This window comes from Podarcis cretensis (genome assembly GCF_951804945.1).
Source record: "Podarcis cretensis genome assembly, chromosome: 11".
Classification (NCBI taxonomy): Eukaryota; Metazoa; Chordata; class Lepidosauria; order Squamata; family Lacertidae; genus Podarcis; species Podarcis cretensis.
In genome coordinates, this window is record NC_137180.1 from 65,573,819 (window position 1) to 65,592,386 (window position 18,568).

The following is an 18,568-nucleotide window of genomic DNA, read 5'->3' on the forward strand; positions in this document are numbered from 1 at the left end:
CTGCTCCTGTCACTGCTTCCCCCCTCGGGGGGGGGGGGCTAGCTGGACCTGACTTCCCCTCCGTTCCCTCACTCTGCGATGGGGGCGTGGCCAGCTCTGACTCATCTTCTCTCCCTACTGGAGGAGACACTGGCCCTGATTCATGAGACTCTTCCCCCCCACTCCGCTCTGGTGGGGGAACTGGTCCTGATCTCCCGCTGCTGCTTTGGGAGTCCCCGCTGGCCCCTTGTTTCTGGTGTGTCCCCCCTGGGACCCCCCTTGCCCTGGCCATCGGCGCCCCCCTCTGGGAATCTTCTGAATCGCTGGAGAAGCTCATGGAATCTCTCGGGCCACTGTCATACTCCCCTACGCTGCCCTCAAATTCTTCCCCTTCGCTCTCCGTTTCCTCTCTCCCCTGTGTCTCAGCTCCTGAACCCCTGACAGATGCGCTGAGCCATTACGTCACCAGAAGGACAGAACTTATTTTCTGGTATCCCAAAAATCATTGTCCTTGTTTTGTCCATGCCCCACACCCCCTGGGCTTGGAATGGGGGTGGGAGAGAAGAACAGAAGTCCATGTCATGTCCAGTTTGTGACTAAATTAGAAGTAAAAAGACCCAAAAGGGGGGGGTGAGACTGGGACAGGCTTGTAGCATGTGTCTGGAGGGGGAAAGGGGAGACACACTTGCCCCACTGAATGACCCATAATAACTGGAGGATCCATCCTAACCAGAGACCCAGTGTGGCATAATGGTTGCTGGACTAGGGTGTGGGAGACCAGGGTTCGAATCCCCACTTGCGATGAAGCTCACTTGGTGTAGGAATAATGGAAGACGATAGGGGGTTGGATGCAGGTGAGCTGTGCAGAAGCACGCTGGCAAGCGTGCTCCAAGACAAGCTGCCGGCCAGCTCTGTAGAGGCTCCTTTTATTAGCACAATATGCAAAACCAGTCAGATACATTTGGGACTGTGACCTTTACACATCTTCCAATCCCGAGATCGTGGGGTGGTACAAAGTTATTTTGGCACCTGTTTCCACCGCGTCATTTTCCCCTTGCACAATGTATGACCAAGGGGACTAAGGTCACAGACAGGGCACAGCAGACCACTAAGAGAGCAAAGGTTAGATGGAGGTCATGATGTTCAGACAGCTGTGGCTTTGTCTGCGGGTGGAAGTGTGCTCCACACCCGACAATCATTCCTTCAACTTGGTGACTTTGGGGGCAAGTCACTGCCTCCTAGCCTAACTTACCTCACAGGGTTGTTGTGGGGATTGAAAGAGGAGTGGGAGAGCCACCCTGAGCCCAGTTTTGGCTGGGGAGGTATAAATGCAATAAATAAATTGGCTTAATTTATAAATTGTTTAAATTTAGAAAACCAAGTCTCTAGGCCTTGTGGCATTCGAGGTACAGGAAGAACTTTCAGCCACAATTCTGCCCAGTCGTTTTGTGAGAAACTAGACTTTCCTTTCATAACTCATAGACTTTTCATAAAAGAATAGAATCACGGCAATGCTCAATTCTTTTGAAAGCAAAGACAGTGATTTTGGCAAAAAGAAAAAGAGGTTAGGATGCTGCTGCTATTGTCTGGAGAAGGAACTCCTTGTTTTATTTTTAAGGCGTTTGTTTGTTTGTTTGTTTGTTTGTTTGTTTCAAGAAGTAAAGAACATGAGATGATGGCAGCGCTGAGCAGAGAATATCTCAGGGCCTGCATTGTCCTCTGTATTCAGGGGTGACCTCTAAGGTCTCAGGGACGCGAAGTTGCAAAAGAGCAAGCCTTGCTGTAGGGAATTGCCTTGCAGGGAGACATCAGCTGCGTTGCTTCAATGACAAGCAAGAGCATTGTGGCACCTGGAAGACTAGCAGATGACTGTGGCCTCAGATTTTGCGGATAAGAGTCGCCTTCAGCCGATTGGAAAGGAGATTTAAATCCGCTAAGTCTTTAAAATGCCAGAAGACTCCCTTGTGTTGGGATAACGGGGGCAGGCACTGGACTAGGACTGAAGGCAGCTGCTGATATAACTTTATAGACTCATAGAATTGTAGAGCTGGACCCCAAGGAATCACAAAAGAGAGCTTGCTGGATGCAAAGGGAACTCTGCAACCAGTATCCGAGGCCCAATTCTGCTATCTGGTGTTTTCCATTGAAAGAGAGCATGGTAACGTAAAAAGAGCCTTCTGGATCAGGCCAATGGCCCACCTAGTCCAGGATCCTGCTCTCACAGCAGTCAGCCAAGTCTTTGGCCCCACTGGAATATTAAGAATGGCAGAGCTGGAAGGTACCCAGGGATCATCTAGTCCAACCTGCTTCAGTGCAGAAATTACAGCTACAGAATCCCTGACAGACAGCCACCCAACCTCCATTTAAAAAAGAGACACTACCACCTTCTGAGATAATCTATTCGTGACTCTTAATATCAGGGTCATGGGTCCGAGTCCCACGCTGGGCAAAAGATTTCTGCGTTGCAGGGGGTTGGACTAGATGACCCTCATGGTCCCTTCCAACTCTAGGATTTCTGGGACTGGGGTATGGAGGCAGTGATGCCCTCCGCCTCTTCCCCCCAGAGGAGCCTGCATGTACAGCTGCCCCACCTCTCTCCCACTGTCACCCGCCTACCTGCCAGGTGAAATAAATAAATGAAGGTCTTATATATATAATAAATGTTCATAAATGTACCAAGCAAACACGTACATAAATGTATAAACCACATGTCTGAAGCAGCACAGGAAAACAGTCCTTTAATCATTTTGGTTCCCAGACTGACCAAATGTTTTCTCTGAAAGGTCAAAGGAAAATGGAAAAGCCTCCCCATTGTCTTTTCATTCACAAATCCTGTCTTAAGGGTATGTCTGTGTTTGAATAGGGTGAGCCTGTGACCTGGCTCAGGAACTAAGTATTTGTCATTACAAAAGACTGGCCAGGCTCCCCAGATAATCCAGTCAAGTTAGCATTAACAGGTAGCTTGCCAGACAGGAGGTAAACAAAGCACTCTAATTTCTGCTGTAGACCACCCCTTTCTGTGAAGTAGGTATGATGTTTCTGGGGGTGGTCTTGATCTACAGGGTGGCAATTTCAAAAGTCTTTATAAGGCCTTGCACGCCATTTTTCGGGGTTCCTCTTCCTCTTCTGCGGGTGAGGGGAGCACCCTGTTGCAACAGTTCAATAAAGATCAGGCTTACCAGCTGCTTTGCTCCTCAATATTCTCTGGTTGGCCTCTGTTCTTTTCTCCGACCAATGGAGAACCTGCAAAGGACTCTGAAAGGGCTCTTGTGTTCCGCATAAGGGAATAAGGGCAGATTTTCGTTTATTACATGGGTGGGCTAGCTCTCCCCCTGCTAGCTCCTCTCATAGAACCCTAATTGGTACCAACCCCTTCTCACGGCTGCCTCTCTTTCAGAGCCATGGGGGTGCTGATGTCCAGACGGCAGACCGTGGAGCAGGTCCAGAAGGTCAGCCTGGCTGTGTCGGCCTTCAAGGACGGACTGCGAGAACGCAAGTCGGAGGGCAGCACCAGCCGGAGGGGCACCATCGAGGACACGGTGCAGGAACTCAGAGAAGAGGAGGCGTCGGAAGCAGGGTCTTCGGCGGGGCTCCAGCAGAAGGAGGAGAGCCGCTTCCGCAGGGCGGCCTGGGAGAGGCTGCGGGACGGGCGAGGGGTGGAGCCCGAAGAGTTTGACCGCACCACCTTCTTCACGCCGCCAGCCTTTGCGCGCCCCACACGGAGGGAGCAGGATGACGAGCCCATTGAGATCAGCCTGGAGCAGAGGGAGCAGGTGGGCACAAGCTAAACCCCTGGAACAGGGAGGGAGGGAGGAGAGACAGAAGCACCTGGGCAAGAAAACCAGAGGGGCATGACACATCGTAGAATCGTAGAGTTGGAAGCGTTGGATGGATTTAGATGAGCAGGAGAGGATATTTTACTTACTAATTATCCTTCCTCATTTTCTCATGGGTGTAAGAATGCAAATACCTATTTCAGCAGAGTAATGCCACCATCTGTGGGCAGCTTATCTCTAGAAGCTTTTAGGACACGGTTGTGCAACTTTCTAGAGCAGTTTTACTATCCAAGGGCAGACATGGGTCATCTTCTCCTGGTTCCTTCTTAACAAAGAAATCACTCTCAAACTGAGTAAACCAGGAAAATATCTACTTTACTCACTTAAAGGTCTTGCCAGGATTCAGCATGTTCAGTGATGGAAATCAAGCAGGCGATAATCCTTAAAAGTTACAAATGTCCATAGTCCAGTTCAAAATGGAGGGCGCTCCCTGGAGGAGAGCTCACAGAGAACCCTGCCCATTGCAGGTAAGAAGAAGGAGCAGCGACAGAAAGAAGATTAGGTTCCTTTTGTTCCCCCATTCTACTACAAAAGTTTAGAGGATATAACATCATAGGGTCACCTGCTTGTGACTTTCTAGCAATCATGCATTTGTTATTTGGCTGCAGATCCTCCCCCAGGAAGGGGCCCCCAATAAAAATAAAAATAATTTATTATATATATACCCCGTCCATCTGGCTGGGTTTCCCCAGTCACTCTGGGCGACTTCCAACAGAATATTAGAATACAAAACCTATTAAACATTAAAAGCTTCCCTAAACAAGGCTGCCTTCAGATGTCTCTTAAAAGTAGGATAGTTGCTTATTTCCTTGACATCTAGTGGGAGGGAGTTCCACAGGGCAAGTGCCACTACCAAGAAGGCCCTCTGCCTGGTTCCCTGTAACTTGGGTTCTCGCAGCAAGGGAACCGCCAGAAGGCCCTCAGCGCTGGACCCCAGTGTCCGGGCTGAACGATGGGGGTGGAGACGCTCCTTCAGGTATCCTGGACCGAGGCCATTTAGGGTTTTAAAGGTCAGCACCAACACTTAATTGTGCTCAGAAATGTACTGGGAGCCAATGCAGATCTCTCAGGACCGGTGTTATGTGGTTCCGGTGGCCACTCCCAGTCCCCAGTCTAGCTGCCGCATTGGATTAGTTGCAGTTTCCGGGTCACCTCCAAAGGTAGCCCCACGTAGAGTGCATTGCAGTAGTCCAAGCGGGAGATAACCAGAGCATGCGCCACTCTGGCGAAGCAGTCCAGGGTCACAGCCTGCGTACCAGATGGAGCTGATATACAGCTGCCCTGGACCCCCCGTTCTCAAGTCCAATTTCCTGCAATGCAGGAATCGCAGCCAAAGGATCCCTGGCAGATGCCCGCCCCCCTCTGCTGCTGCAGGAGTAGGGAAGAAGTCTACAATGCCATGGGTTCTCCTGAACTGAGGAGGGAATACTGAGGGTGACCTCCTTCTCCTGGTGGTCCCTGCAGCTGCTCAGGGCTTCAGCCTTTCCTCCCCTCCCCACACAGGTGACCAACGACGAGACGTGCGAGGTGTGCGAAGTGTGGACAGCGGACAGCCTCCTGCCCTGCCGTGTCTGCACGAGGGTCTACCACGACGGCTGCCTCCGCCGGATGGGCTTCCTGCCCCAGGAAAACACCAGCGAGGTCATTGAGGCGGCCCATTCGGAGACCGGCTGGAGCTGCTACTCTTGCGTAAGCAGCGGGTGGGGGCCCTGGGGTGCTGTGGGAGGGGGAGGGAGATGTCTTATGAAGAACTGGGGGTCCCTAGCCTGAGGGGCGGTCACTTACCCTCCCCTTTCCAAGAGAGGATTGCACCCATGCAGAAAGGGAAAAGATAACCATGATGGTGAAAGGAAGCCTCCATTTCTGAAGGCCGTCTATCTTTGAGGACCATACACTGAAGGAGTGAGGGCATTGGGGAGGGGACTTTGAATCTGAAAATCCACCCAGTTGGGTCCTGGGAGCCTCCCAACAACTGACTCACCCTCCTTTCTTCCCCCCCCCCCACCCCAGGACAATCTCAACTTGCTCCTCACTGAGGAGGAGATGAGCAGCCTCTTCCAGTCCTTACAGCAGGGCAAGGTCGCCCCAGGTAAGCCTCCTGTGCTGCGGACCCACACTCGACTCCTGGGCCATGCATCCACCCGTGCAAAGGAGAACAGGGGTGAAGAGAGGGACCCACGCCGGCCGGTCTCTCTCCCCCTTCACCCAAACCGCACAAGCAGATTGCGCTTTGGACGGGGAATGCCTGGAGAGCAAGGAGTAGGGCCAGTGGCCATGATCCCACCACTGTAGCACCCTGCTTGTGGTTAACGCTTAGCTGGAATGAAATATTCAATGCAGCAATAGAGAAATTAAAATAGTAATTTATTTGTCAGACAAATAAATATGAGGCACAGTGGTATATGGTTACCAAGCTCTGGCCTGGCCTCTTGCCATTCTGGCCAGCACTTATATTTCCTTAATCCAGCCCCCTTGCTCCTCCTGTGGCTGCCTCTGTCCAATCAGCCTGGTTGAAATTCCTATTGGCTGTTTGCTAGAACCAATCACAAAAGATACACCCATTTCCTTCTGTCCTTTTATGGGAAACAAAAAGCTATATATTCTTCTATCTATAAATGACAAATAAGTAGTAATATATCTTACATGTGTCTCAACAAGGAACCTTAATTACCAGCTCACCTCGCCCTATTGCCCTCCAAAACAGATGGTTAATCTTAAATTTTTATCTTAAACAGATGTCAAGGATCATCATTGAAAGATCTCCTTCTCTTGAAGGTCTTTTAAACAAAGGCCTGACAAATGCTCTAATGATGTTTCCTGCTTGGCAGGGGGGGCTAGGCTGGTGGCTGATGGCCCCTGTGATCTCTTCCAACTATATGAAATAAGAATCTAGCATAAGGATTTAACATTTCTTAGCTTCTAATTCCTTTGCATAATTACATTTAAGCCAATATATTTAATACATAACATAAATAACCTTTTAAAAGGAAAAGAAATCTTAAAAGGATCTCAGTTTAAGAAAGAAACAACTTTAGAAAAAGACTTCCCAAAATATTCTCTTCCTTTCTGCCAGCTAGATGCTTTTCCATTGCTCTTGACCTTTCAACCTTAGGAAAATATGGCTCAAGTTTAATGGGAGGCACATGGTTTTATTTTACTATTTACCCACTCTTAATTATGTTTATCTCTTTTTTTTATCTTCTGTAATATGTAGGGTCAGTGTAACCTTGGCTGTCAGCCTGTAATTCCCTTTTTACGACTTTGAGAATTGTTTTCTGCTATAAATCAGGGGGCCCCCTTGTCTAGGAGGAAAAACATTTTGCCAAGGTTCTTAGGCAGCTGCTCTTCTGCCTGGCATGAACATTTGAAAATCTTTAAGCTCATTTTAAAATACAGGCCCTGATCAAAATATAAGCTTGATAAAAATGCAGGCTTATGATTAGATGCCTCACCACCACCAGGCCTTGCCTTCACCATGACCTATCCTTGGGAGTCTTGCCTTCCATTGTGGGGGCAGGAGGCCACTCCAGACCTCCATACCAACCACCCCCTGCAGGAAGGCGAAGCGATGGTGAGGGAGCCTGGTGGGCCATGGTAGCAAGCGGAAGAGGAGGCTGCTGTGGGCAGGGCTGGCTCTATAACTGAGTTGGGCAGAATGGGAAAGGGTGGCAGGTTGGCATCCGGGTCCTAGCTCACTTTCCTTGCTGGAGAGGCAATTGGCCGCCCCAAAAGGCGTCGCCAAACAACTCCACACCTGTTCTCTCGGCTGTGCTTTCTGCACCCTCCTGCCCGTAATTCAGCTGCTGGTGCATTTTCCTAAATGGCTGCTCTGCACATGCAGGGGTGGAGGAAGGGGGCGGGGGGCTGCCCCAGGTGTCACCACTGAGGGGGGGTGAAAAAATGCCGGGTAGCATTCACCGCGGGGCCTGCAATGCGCCTGAGCCACGGGTCTCTCCTGGGAGTGGCACGGTAGCTTGGGGGCTCCGCACTGCCCCAAACGGTCTGACCGCTGCTTCCCCCCCCCCCCAGCTGTAGGGCAACTGAGTGGGAGGAGGCCCCACGGAGCATCCTGCCCCAGCTCGCCCTGTCCCCGTGGGCTCCTGGCCCCACCCCAGGTGCCCAGTTGGCTTTCTCTGCCGCTGCACACATGTCCTGGCCAGCCCTTCGGTAAGGGTGCATGAGAAACAAAACCTGATTGTTGATTGTAGGAATGAGACACAGCCAGGAGGGATGTTCGCTTCGGGCGGCAAAATGTATTTGGCCGGCCATGATTCTGGGGGTCTTGAGTGGGACTAGGTGTGTCGCTGGGTTCAAGGCGGAGGCCTCCCCTTAACTGGGGGCCCTCCTACTGAGAGGGTGCAGCAGCTGCAAAAAAGAGAGGCAAATTCCACGCTAGGGATCATTAGGAAAGGAACTGAAATGAAAACTGGCTGTATCATAAGGCCATTATGGAAACCTGTGGTGCAACTGCATTTGGAGTACTGGGTCGAGTTCTGGTTGCCTCATCTCAAAAAGGATATTGCAAAGTTGGAGTTCAGAGAAGGGCAACAGAAACGGCTGAGGGGCTGAAGAAAGGTTGCAGCATTTGGGACTTTTTAGTTTAGAGAAAAGGCAGGCAAAAATGGACGTGGTAGATGTTTATAAAAATTATACATGGCATGGAGTGGGTGGACAGAGAAAAGTTCTTCTCCCTTCTCCCCACTAGAACTCTAGAACTCATGGACACGAATGTTGGAAGATTCAGCACAGAGAAAAGCAAGTCCTTCTTCACACAGCACCTAGTTAAACTGTGGAACTCCCTGCCACAGTGATGGCCACCAAACTAGATGGCTTTTAAAAAAGGATTTGTGTTTTTTTAAAAAAAATAATATTTATTAAGAATTTAAAGATTACAAAAAGAAAGAAAGAAAATTAAAACAAATCAATATAATACAATACAAAGACAAAGACAAAAACAAAAACACTACGTAAAACATTGAATTAACAAAACAAAACCAAAACAATTAAAAACACTTCCAATATTTTCTTTTTTTAAAAAAATATTTTATTAAATTTTCATACAAGATCCCTTCACCAAAAAATAGTACACAAAAAAGCCAAAACAAATACACCAAAAAACCATATAGAAAAAAAGAAATAAAAAAGAAAAAAGAAAAAGAAAAAAACCAACCATTCAATACAATTTTTTTTATATATATAACTAACTGGACTTCCTCACATCTCCTTTACCCTGCATTATTTATATTAAAAATATCAGCAAATTATTACCTTGTTTCATACCTTATTTTGTACTTTCCAAATATTATACTTCTAAATTTAAGATAATTTTTATCATTTACTCATACCTTAAATTTAAACATATTGTTGCCTTAAATTTCGACCTTTTCTTACTTATAACTTAATTTTCTATTTTACAAAATCTATTTGCTGGAACTGAGATTTTCTAAATCGTGCAGATACTTAACATTCATACAACTTATATTGTTTTTGTAAATAGTCCTTAAACTTCTTCCAGTCCTCTTCCGTTGTTTCTTCTCCCAAGTCTCGGATTCTGCCAGTCATTTCAGCCAATTCCATATAATCCATCAATTGCGTCTGCCACTCTTCCAGTGTGGGCAAGTCTTGTGTCTTCCAATACTTTGCAATAAGTATTCTTGCTGCTGTTGTCGCATACATAAAGAAACTTCTGTCCTTCTTTGACACTTTCTGGCCGACAATGCCCAAGAGGAAGGCCTCCGGTTTCTTAACAAAGGTATATTTAAATACCTTTTTTAGTTCATTATAGATCATTTCCCAGAAGACCCTCACTTTTGGGCATGTCCACCAGAGGTGAAAGAATGTCCCCTCAGCCTCTCTCCTCTCTCCTAAGATTTTCAATCTTAGCTTTCAATCACTTGTTTCATTGACTTCCTCACGCCTCCCTTTTTGTATTCCACTTCAATTAACTGTTTCAGCAATTCCTTTCCATCTTCCTCTGTTTTCTGTCCTGTAATTAATCTTAACATATTCTAACCTTATTTTTTTCCCTTTTAAAAAAGGATTTGGCAACTTTTTGTAATCTTTAAACTCTTAATAAATATTATTTTTAAAAAAATAAAATAAAAAAGGATTTGGCAAATGCATGTCGAGGGCTCTCAGTGACTGCTCTGCCTCCGCAGCTGGAGGAAGCAAGGGCATCTGAATCCCAGCTGCCGGAAACCCCTCGGATCCTGCTTGCTGGTTTCCGTGAGAGCAGGATGCTGGACTAGATGGGCCACTGGCCTGATCCTGCAGGCTCCTTTTGTATTCGTATGAGGGGAGTGTGGCAGCGCTAACAGCTCAAGGGGTTAAGGCTCTGCAGAGAGATAGAGAGCGGCCACTGACTCTTCCCATCTGGTGGCTCCACAGACAGTGCACTGACCTTGAATGTCTTCTTGGGCTACAAGCGGCTGTCGAAGCAGCAGCCCAGCAGCCAGGAGCAGGAAGACCAGGACGCCCTGCAGTTTTCAGCGCTGGATCCAGAGAAGAAAGGCCGCATCGAATGGGTGGATTTCCTCTCCCACGAGTCCGTCCTGCAGCTGCAGAGATCACGGACACAGGTGGGTGAAGGTGACTCCGATGAGGAACCTAGGAAGGTGCCTTCTGTTGAGTCACTCAGTCCATGGATGCCTCCAGCCCAGCACTGTCCCCGTCCCCTCTCTCCGAGGCCTGGCAAGCCATTGCATCACTCCTGAGCGCTGTGGTGGCCAGTTCAGGAGTGCAAAGCCCCTTCCACACCCCTCACAGCCAAAGCCCCTTCAAAGACGTTGCTCTAATCACACGCTCCTCCTCTGCTCCCCCCCCCCCCACAGAACGCCCTGCTGCGCCTGCTGACGGGCAAGGAGAGAGAGCGGGCACGATCCACTTTCTTGTCGCTGGACCAGCACGGGGACGGGCTCATCAGCGAGGCAGAGAGTCGGCGCAGCCAACACACATGGTTCCGTAAGCGGCACAAGGAGGTGCCCTCTTGCAACGTCAGGTAAAGGTCCTCACCCGCCCACTCTGAGCCACAGCCTCCCTGGCTTGGCTGGGAACCCTCCTGCATTTGCCACTGGGCACATGGGCACATTTAAAGCCCTATGCGGCCTAGGACCCACGTACCTAAGGGACCGCCTCTCCTGGTATGCCCCGCAGAGGACCTTAAGGTCTACAAATGACAACATTTTGGAGGTCCCGAGCCTCAAGGTGGTTAGATTGGTCTCAACTAGGGCCAGGGCCTTTTCAGTACTGGCCCCAACTTGGTGGAACGCTCTGTCACAAAAGACCAGGGCCCTGCGGGACTTGATATCTTTCCGCAGGGCCTGCAAGACAGAGCTATTCCGCCTGGCCTTTGGTTTGGACTCAGTTGACCCTTATGTTTCCCTCCCCTTATGGTCTTGATTTATCGGCTACTTTTAAAATGAGGCTGCATTTTAAATTGCATTTTAACCTGTATTTTAAATTGGTTTTTTCCCCCCTATTATGTTTTTACAGTCATACCTCATGTTACGTTTGCTTCAGGTTGAGCATTTTCAGTTTGCGTTCTGCGACAACCCGGAAGTACCGGAAAGAGTTACTTCCGGGTTTTCTCAGCTCGCACATGCGCAGAAGCGGCAAATCGCGACCCGCAGACGTGGGTTGCGTTCCTTTCAGGTTGTGAACGGGCCTCTGGAATGGATCCCGTTTGCAACCAGAAGTACCACTGTACTGTAATTTTACTGGTGTTAGCCGCCCTGAGCCTGGCTCTGGCCGGGGAGGGCGGGGTATAAATAAAAATTATTATTATTATTATTATTAAGCAAAAGCTTTTCCCCTTGGCCTGGGAATTCTGGGTGTCTGCCTGGTTTTTCTCCAACCTGTTGAGAGTTTGGGGCACCTTTGCAAAGTCTTCTCAGCCTGGGGAAGGGGCCGGCCTCCCCCGCCCCGAGCCCGGCACCCTAGCAATGATCTTCGCAATGCCACAGGTGACCTTGGGGTGCCGTTTGTGGGGCACCTGTGGCCAGAGTCCTTCATCAGGCTGCTTGTTGGGGTGATGTAACCCTGGGGGTGCCCTTTGCTTCCTTACAGCATCAGCCACGTGGGCCCCATCTCAGAGAGCAGCCCAGCCAGCGATGCAAGCCAGGACCAGGTGCTGTTGAATGCAGAGCCAGAGGAACCAAGGTAAGCAGGTCACTGGGCAGAGAAAGGTAGTCTGTCCTTAAAGGCCTACGACAGAGTCCGCAAGTTCAGAAGAAGCATTTGGCAGGGTCCACCTAAGACTGTACTGTTTCAGATGAAGAAACCACTGCAGGTGCCTCACTGGCTGGGAAATCTATAGAACTGTAGAGTGGGAAGGGATCCCCAGTGGCCATCTAGTCCAACCCCCTGCAGGAATTGCAGCTAAAGAATCCCGGACAGGTAGCCCTTTAGCCTCTACCACCTCCCAAGGGAGCCCATTCCACTGTCAACTGGCTCTTGCCGCCAGAAAGTTCTTCCTAATGTTTATTCAGAATCTCCTTTCTTGACATTTGAATCCACTGGTTCAGGGGATCCACTCAGGAGCAAGGGAAAATCACCTCGCTGCATCTTCCTTATGAGAGCCCTTCAGATACTTGAAGATGGCTATCATATCTCCTGGGACACGGGTGGGTGGCGCTGTGGGTTAAACCACAGAGCCTAGAACTTGCCGATCAGAAGGTCAGCGGTTCGAATCCCCGCGATGGGATGAGCTCCCATTGCTCGGTCCCTGCTCCTGCCCACCTAGCAGTTCGAAAGCACGTCAAAGTGCAAGTAGATAAATAGGTACCACTCTGGCGGGAAGGTAAACGGCGTTTCTGTGCGCTGCTCTGGTTCGCCAGAAGCGGCTTAGTCATGCTGGCCACATGACCCGGAAGCTGTACGCTGGCTCCCTCAGCCAATAAAGCGAGATGAGTGCCGTAACCCCGTAGTAGGCCACGACTGGACCTAATGGTCAGGGGTCCCTTTACCTATCATATCTCTTCTCAGTCTTCTATTCTACAGGCTAAACATCCCCAACTCCTTCAGCCATTCCTCATCAGGCTTGGTTCCAGACTCTGGGGCAGCACCCAGGCCTTATCCTCTGTCTGTGGGTCACATACTGGTTCTGGAGCTCAGGAAGCCTGGATTATGTTCTCCAGTCTTTGAGCAATTCTCTGCAGGCACCCCGGGTTCTTCCCCTGATCCCTCCTCACATAGTAACCTAAAAGCCTGCAGGATCAGGCCACTGGCTGCCTAATCCAGCCTCTTCTTCTCACAATGGCTAGCTAGATGTCTGTGCAAAACCCACAAGCAGGAACCAGGCACAACTCTCTCCTCCTGCTGTTTGCAGCAGCTGGTATTCGGAAGCATCACTGCCGCCAACTCCTGCCTCAGTTTCCACCACCGTAATGTCACTCCTGACTTTCCTAAATGTTGGAGAGATGTGCCAACTCTTGCAATATCGCTCTGCCTCATTAGGAGCCTCTCTCAAGCTCCCGGGTTTCCATGGCGACTGTTGGCAGCAAGGCAAACCCTAAGCATCCTTCCAGTTTGGGGGGAGATGACTCCCGGTTCGGGTGGGGAGTGGTGGGCAAGAAGGAGAAGCACAGCTGGGAGGGGGGCTGCTTGTGAGCCGAGGCCTTGGTGGGATCCAAAATGAGACGGGAGCCATCCTGCAATGACACGTTTCTCCAGCCATCTGCCTGGTTCTGCCGTCGCCGTCTCTCTTGCCAGGCCTGCCTGCCAACGAACTGTCACTCAGGCCTGGAGCAGATTGGCATAAGAGCAAAGGCGGGCATCTCTGGCTGCTCCCCAGGCCCTGGACAGATGGATGGGCAAGCAAACTTGACTCTCAAGAACCGCTGCTCCCTGGAGTAGAATGAGGTAATCAGGTATAATAAGGCTGTGTTGTCTAATGGTTAGAGTAGCTCAGTTGCTCAGAGCCTGGAGCTGATCACATCAACATTGCGGGTTCAATCCCCATACGGGACAGCTGCATTGCAGGAGGTTGGACGAGATGATCCTCAGGGTCCCTTCCAACTTAACCCTATGATTGATTCTTATGAGTACAGAACCTGGGAGAGACCAGGGTTCGAATCACCACTCAGCCACATAAGGCTGGCTCACTTGGGCCAGGCACCACCTCTCAGCCTGCCTACCTCTCAGGGTTGTCATGAGGGTCAGACGGGAAAGCAGAGAACCGTGTGCGCCACCTTGAACCCTCTGAAGGGAAAGTGGGTGGAAGTGGAAGAGTAATTTAATAGCAACTCTCTGCTTGCTGAGACCAGAGTCAAGGGAGAGGGGGAAGGCGGGACTGGGATGATTGAGGGGGGAGGAAATGGGAAGAGGAAAAAGAGGAGGGGAGACAAGGGCTGGCTGAGAAGCCAGTGGCCACACATCTCCCTCCCCAGGGAGGTTAAGGTGCCCCACGTTGCTGGGGGCTTCCATTATTATTCTTTTTTTATTGTCTTTCTGCCCCACCTTTTCCTCCAAGGAGCTCAAGGTGGGGCCGGACATGGTTCTCCCCATCTTCACTTTCTCCTCCTCCTTCTTCTTCTTCTTCTTCTTCTTCTTCTTCTTCTTCTTCTTCTTCTTCTTCTTCTTCTTCTTCTGCGATCGCTCGTAGCCGAGTAAGATTGTCTTCCATAAACACGGATTTAACAATGAGTGTGTAAGTGACGGTGGAGGCCAATTCTAGCGCAGATAACAATGGCTCTCAAAGTGACCCATTCACAGTTGGATCAGGTGTTAAACAGGGTTCTGTCATTGACCCAACTCTATTCATTATTTTCATTGCCATGATCCTGCACTTTGTCAAAGGGAAACTCCCCACCACCCTCACAGAATTCCCCCCACAACAACCCTGGGAGGGAGGTAAGGCTGAGAGCCTGTGAGCGGCCCAGGGCCACCCAGGGAGCTTCACAGCCGAAGGGGCAGGACCCCTTGCCCCACACCAGTTGCGTCACGCAATGGTGGCTTTGGCTTTCTCTAGGAGGTCAGCACTGGACTCTCCGCCCTGGGAGGGCAAGCTGGCTTGCTGGCCTGCCTCATGCCCAGCTCCTTTTCATTCTGTTTTGTTTTTTTAAAAATAAAATTTTATTAAGATTTTAAAGGTTACAGAAAAAAAAGAAAACAATCGAAGAAAAGAAAGAAAAAACAGTACATATAAAAAACAACATCATCAAAAAACAAAAAAAGAAATAAAAGAAATAAAAAACAAGTCAAACCTTTAACTCACTTACTTACATTCACTTACTTCCTTGACTTCCTCACGCCTCCCATTTTTGTATTCTAATTCAATTAGATATTCCAGCAAATCCTTCCAACTTTGTTTTTATCCTAATAATTTATCTTAACATACTATAATTCCCCTCTTTGTATTCTAATTCATATAGATATTTCAGCAAATCCTTCATCTTATTTTTATCCTTATATCTTATCTTAATATACTATAATTTTCCATTCTTTCTTTCACCAAATAACCATCCACTTTTACTTTATGTAATCTTATTTCTCATTAAAACTTATATATCTGTACTTATTCTTAAGACGTTTCCCCTAGGGTCAAAAAAGATTCCATTCCACGATTTTCCCATCTCTCATTAAAAGAAAAAAAAGCAAATTATATTGTATACACTTTAAATTCCCAATTTTCTTCCACCAGATCCCCTCCCCGGTTTTGGCCCCTAGCAATAGTTCCATCAGGGACACGGGTGGCGCTGTGGGTAAAAGCCTCAGCGCCTAGGGCTTGCCGATCGAAAGGTCGGCGGTTCGAATCCCCGCGGCGGGGTGCGCTCCCGCTGCTCGGTCCCAGCGCCTGCCAACCTAGCAGTTCGAAAGCACCCCCGGGTGCAAGTAGATAAATAGGGACCGCTTACTAGCGGGAAGGTAAACGGCGTTTCCGTGTGCGGCTCTGGCTCGCCAGAGCAGCGATGTCACACTGGCCACGTGACCCGGAAGTGTCTCCGGACAGCGCTGGCCCCCGGCCTCTTGAGTGAGATGGGCGCACAACCCCAGAGTCTGTCAAAACTGGCCCATACAGGCAGGGGTACCTTTACTTTTACCTTAATAGTTCCATCAATCTCGGAAAACCATCAACCCGGAGATCTTAAGTCCGAGGCTCTTAAGCATTCTGTGCCAGCAAAGCCGCTGGCTCAGCCTTCCCCATGCCTGGCAAGTATTTTGGACTACAACTCCCATCATCCCCGGCATCATATAGCCATGCTATATGGAAAAAAAATTATTGATTTCCATATTTATCACATAGAAAAAGAGAAAACATTACAAAACACACAACAAGAAAAAGGGGGGGGGAGAAAAGCACACAAAACAAAATTCTTACTTCAAATCTCTAATTCTCATTACATTGATAGCTGACTTCCTCAAATCCCCTCTATCTGAATTTCATTATAACCCCTGTATAGCAGTTCTCCAAGTTCATATTTCTAATAATATTCACTCCTTTCATTTACTATCCTCCTTTCTCTTATTAATATTCTAATCCTTAATATTTACTACCACATATTCTTATTCTACCCCTAAGCCTATTTGTTACTTCCAAGAATTTTATAAGTATCTTGTATCACAATACTTAGCTAAATATTCCTTAAATTTCTTCTGGGAGCTGTCTTTGAGAACAGCCAGAGGTACCAGGCCAGGGGAAGGCTAAGCCTTGCTCTTGGGCCGGCATCTGCTGGGGGCTCCATCCTGCTAAGCTTTTCCCTCCCTCTCTTTCCTTCACAGCCGGACCATCAACTGGCCTACTTTCCTGCGAGAGAGCACCATCTACATCCTCGCCGCCCGGCCCAACAGCCCTGCCATCCACCTGAAGCCGTTGGCATAGGGGCACGCTTGGCAAGGGGGGAGGCGGTCAGAGACAAACAGACTTGCCTTGCTGGGAAGAGCAGGAAAGTTTCCACGATCCTGCCAAGCCATCTGGATTGACACGGGCAAAACTTCTTGATTGCTGGAGCAGCCAAACGACACAAGCCAGAAAACAGCCAGGAGATTGGTGATGATGGAGGGCAAAGCATTTGGCCCCTATGCCCATCACTTCCCTCCCCTCACCCCCTTCTCTGAATCTCTCCCCACACACCCAGGACCCTGGCTGCATCATTGGGCAGGGAACCCCCTTTTTTAACAATCGGTTTAAATCGCAGACATTGCACTTCCAGGTTGGCCAGTTCATAAAACAGTTCAGATCCTCCAGCTGCTCCTCCTCACAGCTCCTGCTTAGAGCCAAAAGAAAACTCAAGTGTTCCTCAGCCTTCTCATTATCCAGCAGGCACGGCCAAAGAGCTTGTGCATCGCAGCCAAGTTCCAGGGTTCCTGCGCATCTGCTCATCTCAGCACCTTCCTGAATGGCCAGTGACAAAATGAAAGCCTCAGCATTGGGCTCCTGGTCAAGAAGTCACAGAATCATAGAATTGTAGGCTTGGGACCCCCAAGGGTCATCCAAACCAACCCCCCCCCACAAAGTCCCCTGTTGCATTCTAGTTTGCTATTAGCTATTGCAAGGGGAGAGGAGGAACCAGCTACAGGCAGAGGAAACACTTGTTTTTCAATAGGGAGGGAGGAAATCTGTTCGGTTCCCGTTTAAAGTTGAGCTTGCCTGGCTTTCCTAGACAATGTGAGGAATCAAAAGACAGCTGTTCCTCCAAATTCACACTTCTCTGAATTTTTGCCATGCAGTTCTCCAGCCACGTAATATGCGCAGGCAGGCAGGCTGATGCTGATGAAATTTCATGAGGACGTCTGAAAGTCAACAATTCTCAAACTGCTCTTGAAATGTGTCGAACCAAACTGAAGATTGGAAAAACGAGAAAGTGAGAGAAACTGGAACTGACAACTTGGCCCTTGCGGAGCTGAGAGAGTGCCGAGATCATGGGCTGCCCGCAGGATCTTGCAGTTTCACCTCTCAGTAGCGGCAAATGGAAGTGCTAGCTAGACAGACACAGGCTCATCATCACAAAATAGAGTCATTTGCCAGACCCAAATCTCCACTCTTTGTCCACCACCACCCTGCCAAATTGTCATATTTACAGCCACTGTGGTGGATCCTGGCCCCTAAGGACCTGGAACCCTGCAAGGGGAATTCCACAAAGACCTATTTCTGCATCTCTAGGAGATGACCCCAGGAAGAGGGTGCACACTTCAGCAGAACCGGGAGAAGCTACCTTCTGGCCAAGGCTGAACATGCTTCCCCTGTCCTTTTTTGAGTGGTTTCTACTCCCAGGAAGGCTCCCGATAGCTCAGCCTGGAGAACAGAGTGAAGAATACATGAACCACCTGGGATATGGGCCTATCAGGCTGAGGGTCCATCTAGCAGCGATGCCCATTGGTGCCCATTGGGACTGGTAGGGCAGGACGCAGGAAGACCAACAGCAGGTGGCGCCAGAGGTGGCTGATTCCAGTTCTACAGGGGCAACTCTAAGATGAAGAGGGAGGAAGCTGGCAGGTTGCGCCTGCTCCCCAGAGGGGTTGTAAGTAAGAACAGAAGGCAGGTGGAGCCTCCATGTATTTTCCGCTCTTGTACTCCGTTAAGGGACGCAGGTGGCGCTGTGGGTTAAAGCCTCAGCGCCTAGGACTTGCCGATCGAAAGGTCGGCGGTTCGAATCCCTGCGGTGGGGTGCGCTCCCGCTGCTCGGTCCCAGCGCCTGCCAACCTAGCAGTTCGAAAGCACCTCCGGGTGCAAGTAGATAAATAGGGACCGCTTACCAGCGGGAAGGTAAACGGCGTTTCCGTGTGCGGCTCTGGCTCGCCAGAGCAGCGATGTCACG

The 18,568-nt window shown here is 49.4% G+C and overlaps 1 protein-coding gene across 1 annotated transcript in view; it reads left to right on the forward strand.

Moving 5' to 3' along the window:
• The window catches only part of PHF24 (PHD finger protein 24), a 42,001-nt gene extending 23,675 nt beyond the window's left edge, over positions 1–18,326 (forward strand). The window contains exons 2-8 of the mRNA XM_079995028.1: positions 3,377–3,752; positions 5,319–5,504; positions 5,826–5,904; positions 10,203–10,393; positions 10,646–10,812; positions 11,880–11,972; positions 16,533–18,326. Of these exons, the coding sequence (XP_079851154.1) occupies positions 3,381–3,752; positions 5,319–5,504; positions 5,826–5,904; positions 10,203–10,393; positions 10,646–10,812; positions 11,880–11,972; positions 16,533–16,632 (1,188 nt within the window). The 5' untranslated portion in view covers positions 3,377–3,380 and the 3' untranslated portion in view covers positions 16,633–18,326. The remainder of the gene's footprint in view (positions 1–3,376; positions 3,753–5,318; positions 5,505–5,825; positions 5,905–10,202; positions 10,394–10,645; positions 10,813–11,879; positions 11,973–16,532) is intronic.
• Positions 18,327–18,568: the final 242 nt, after the last annotated feature.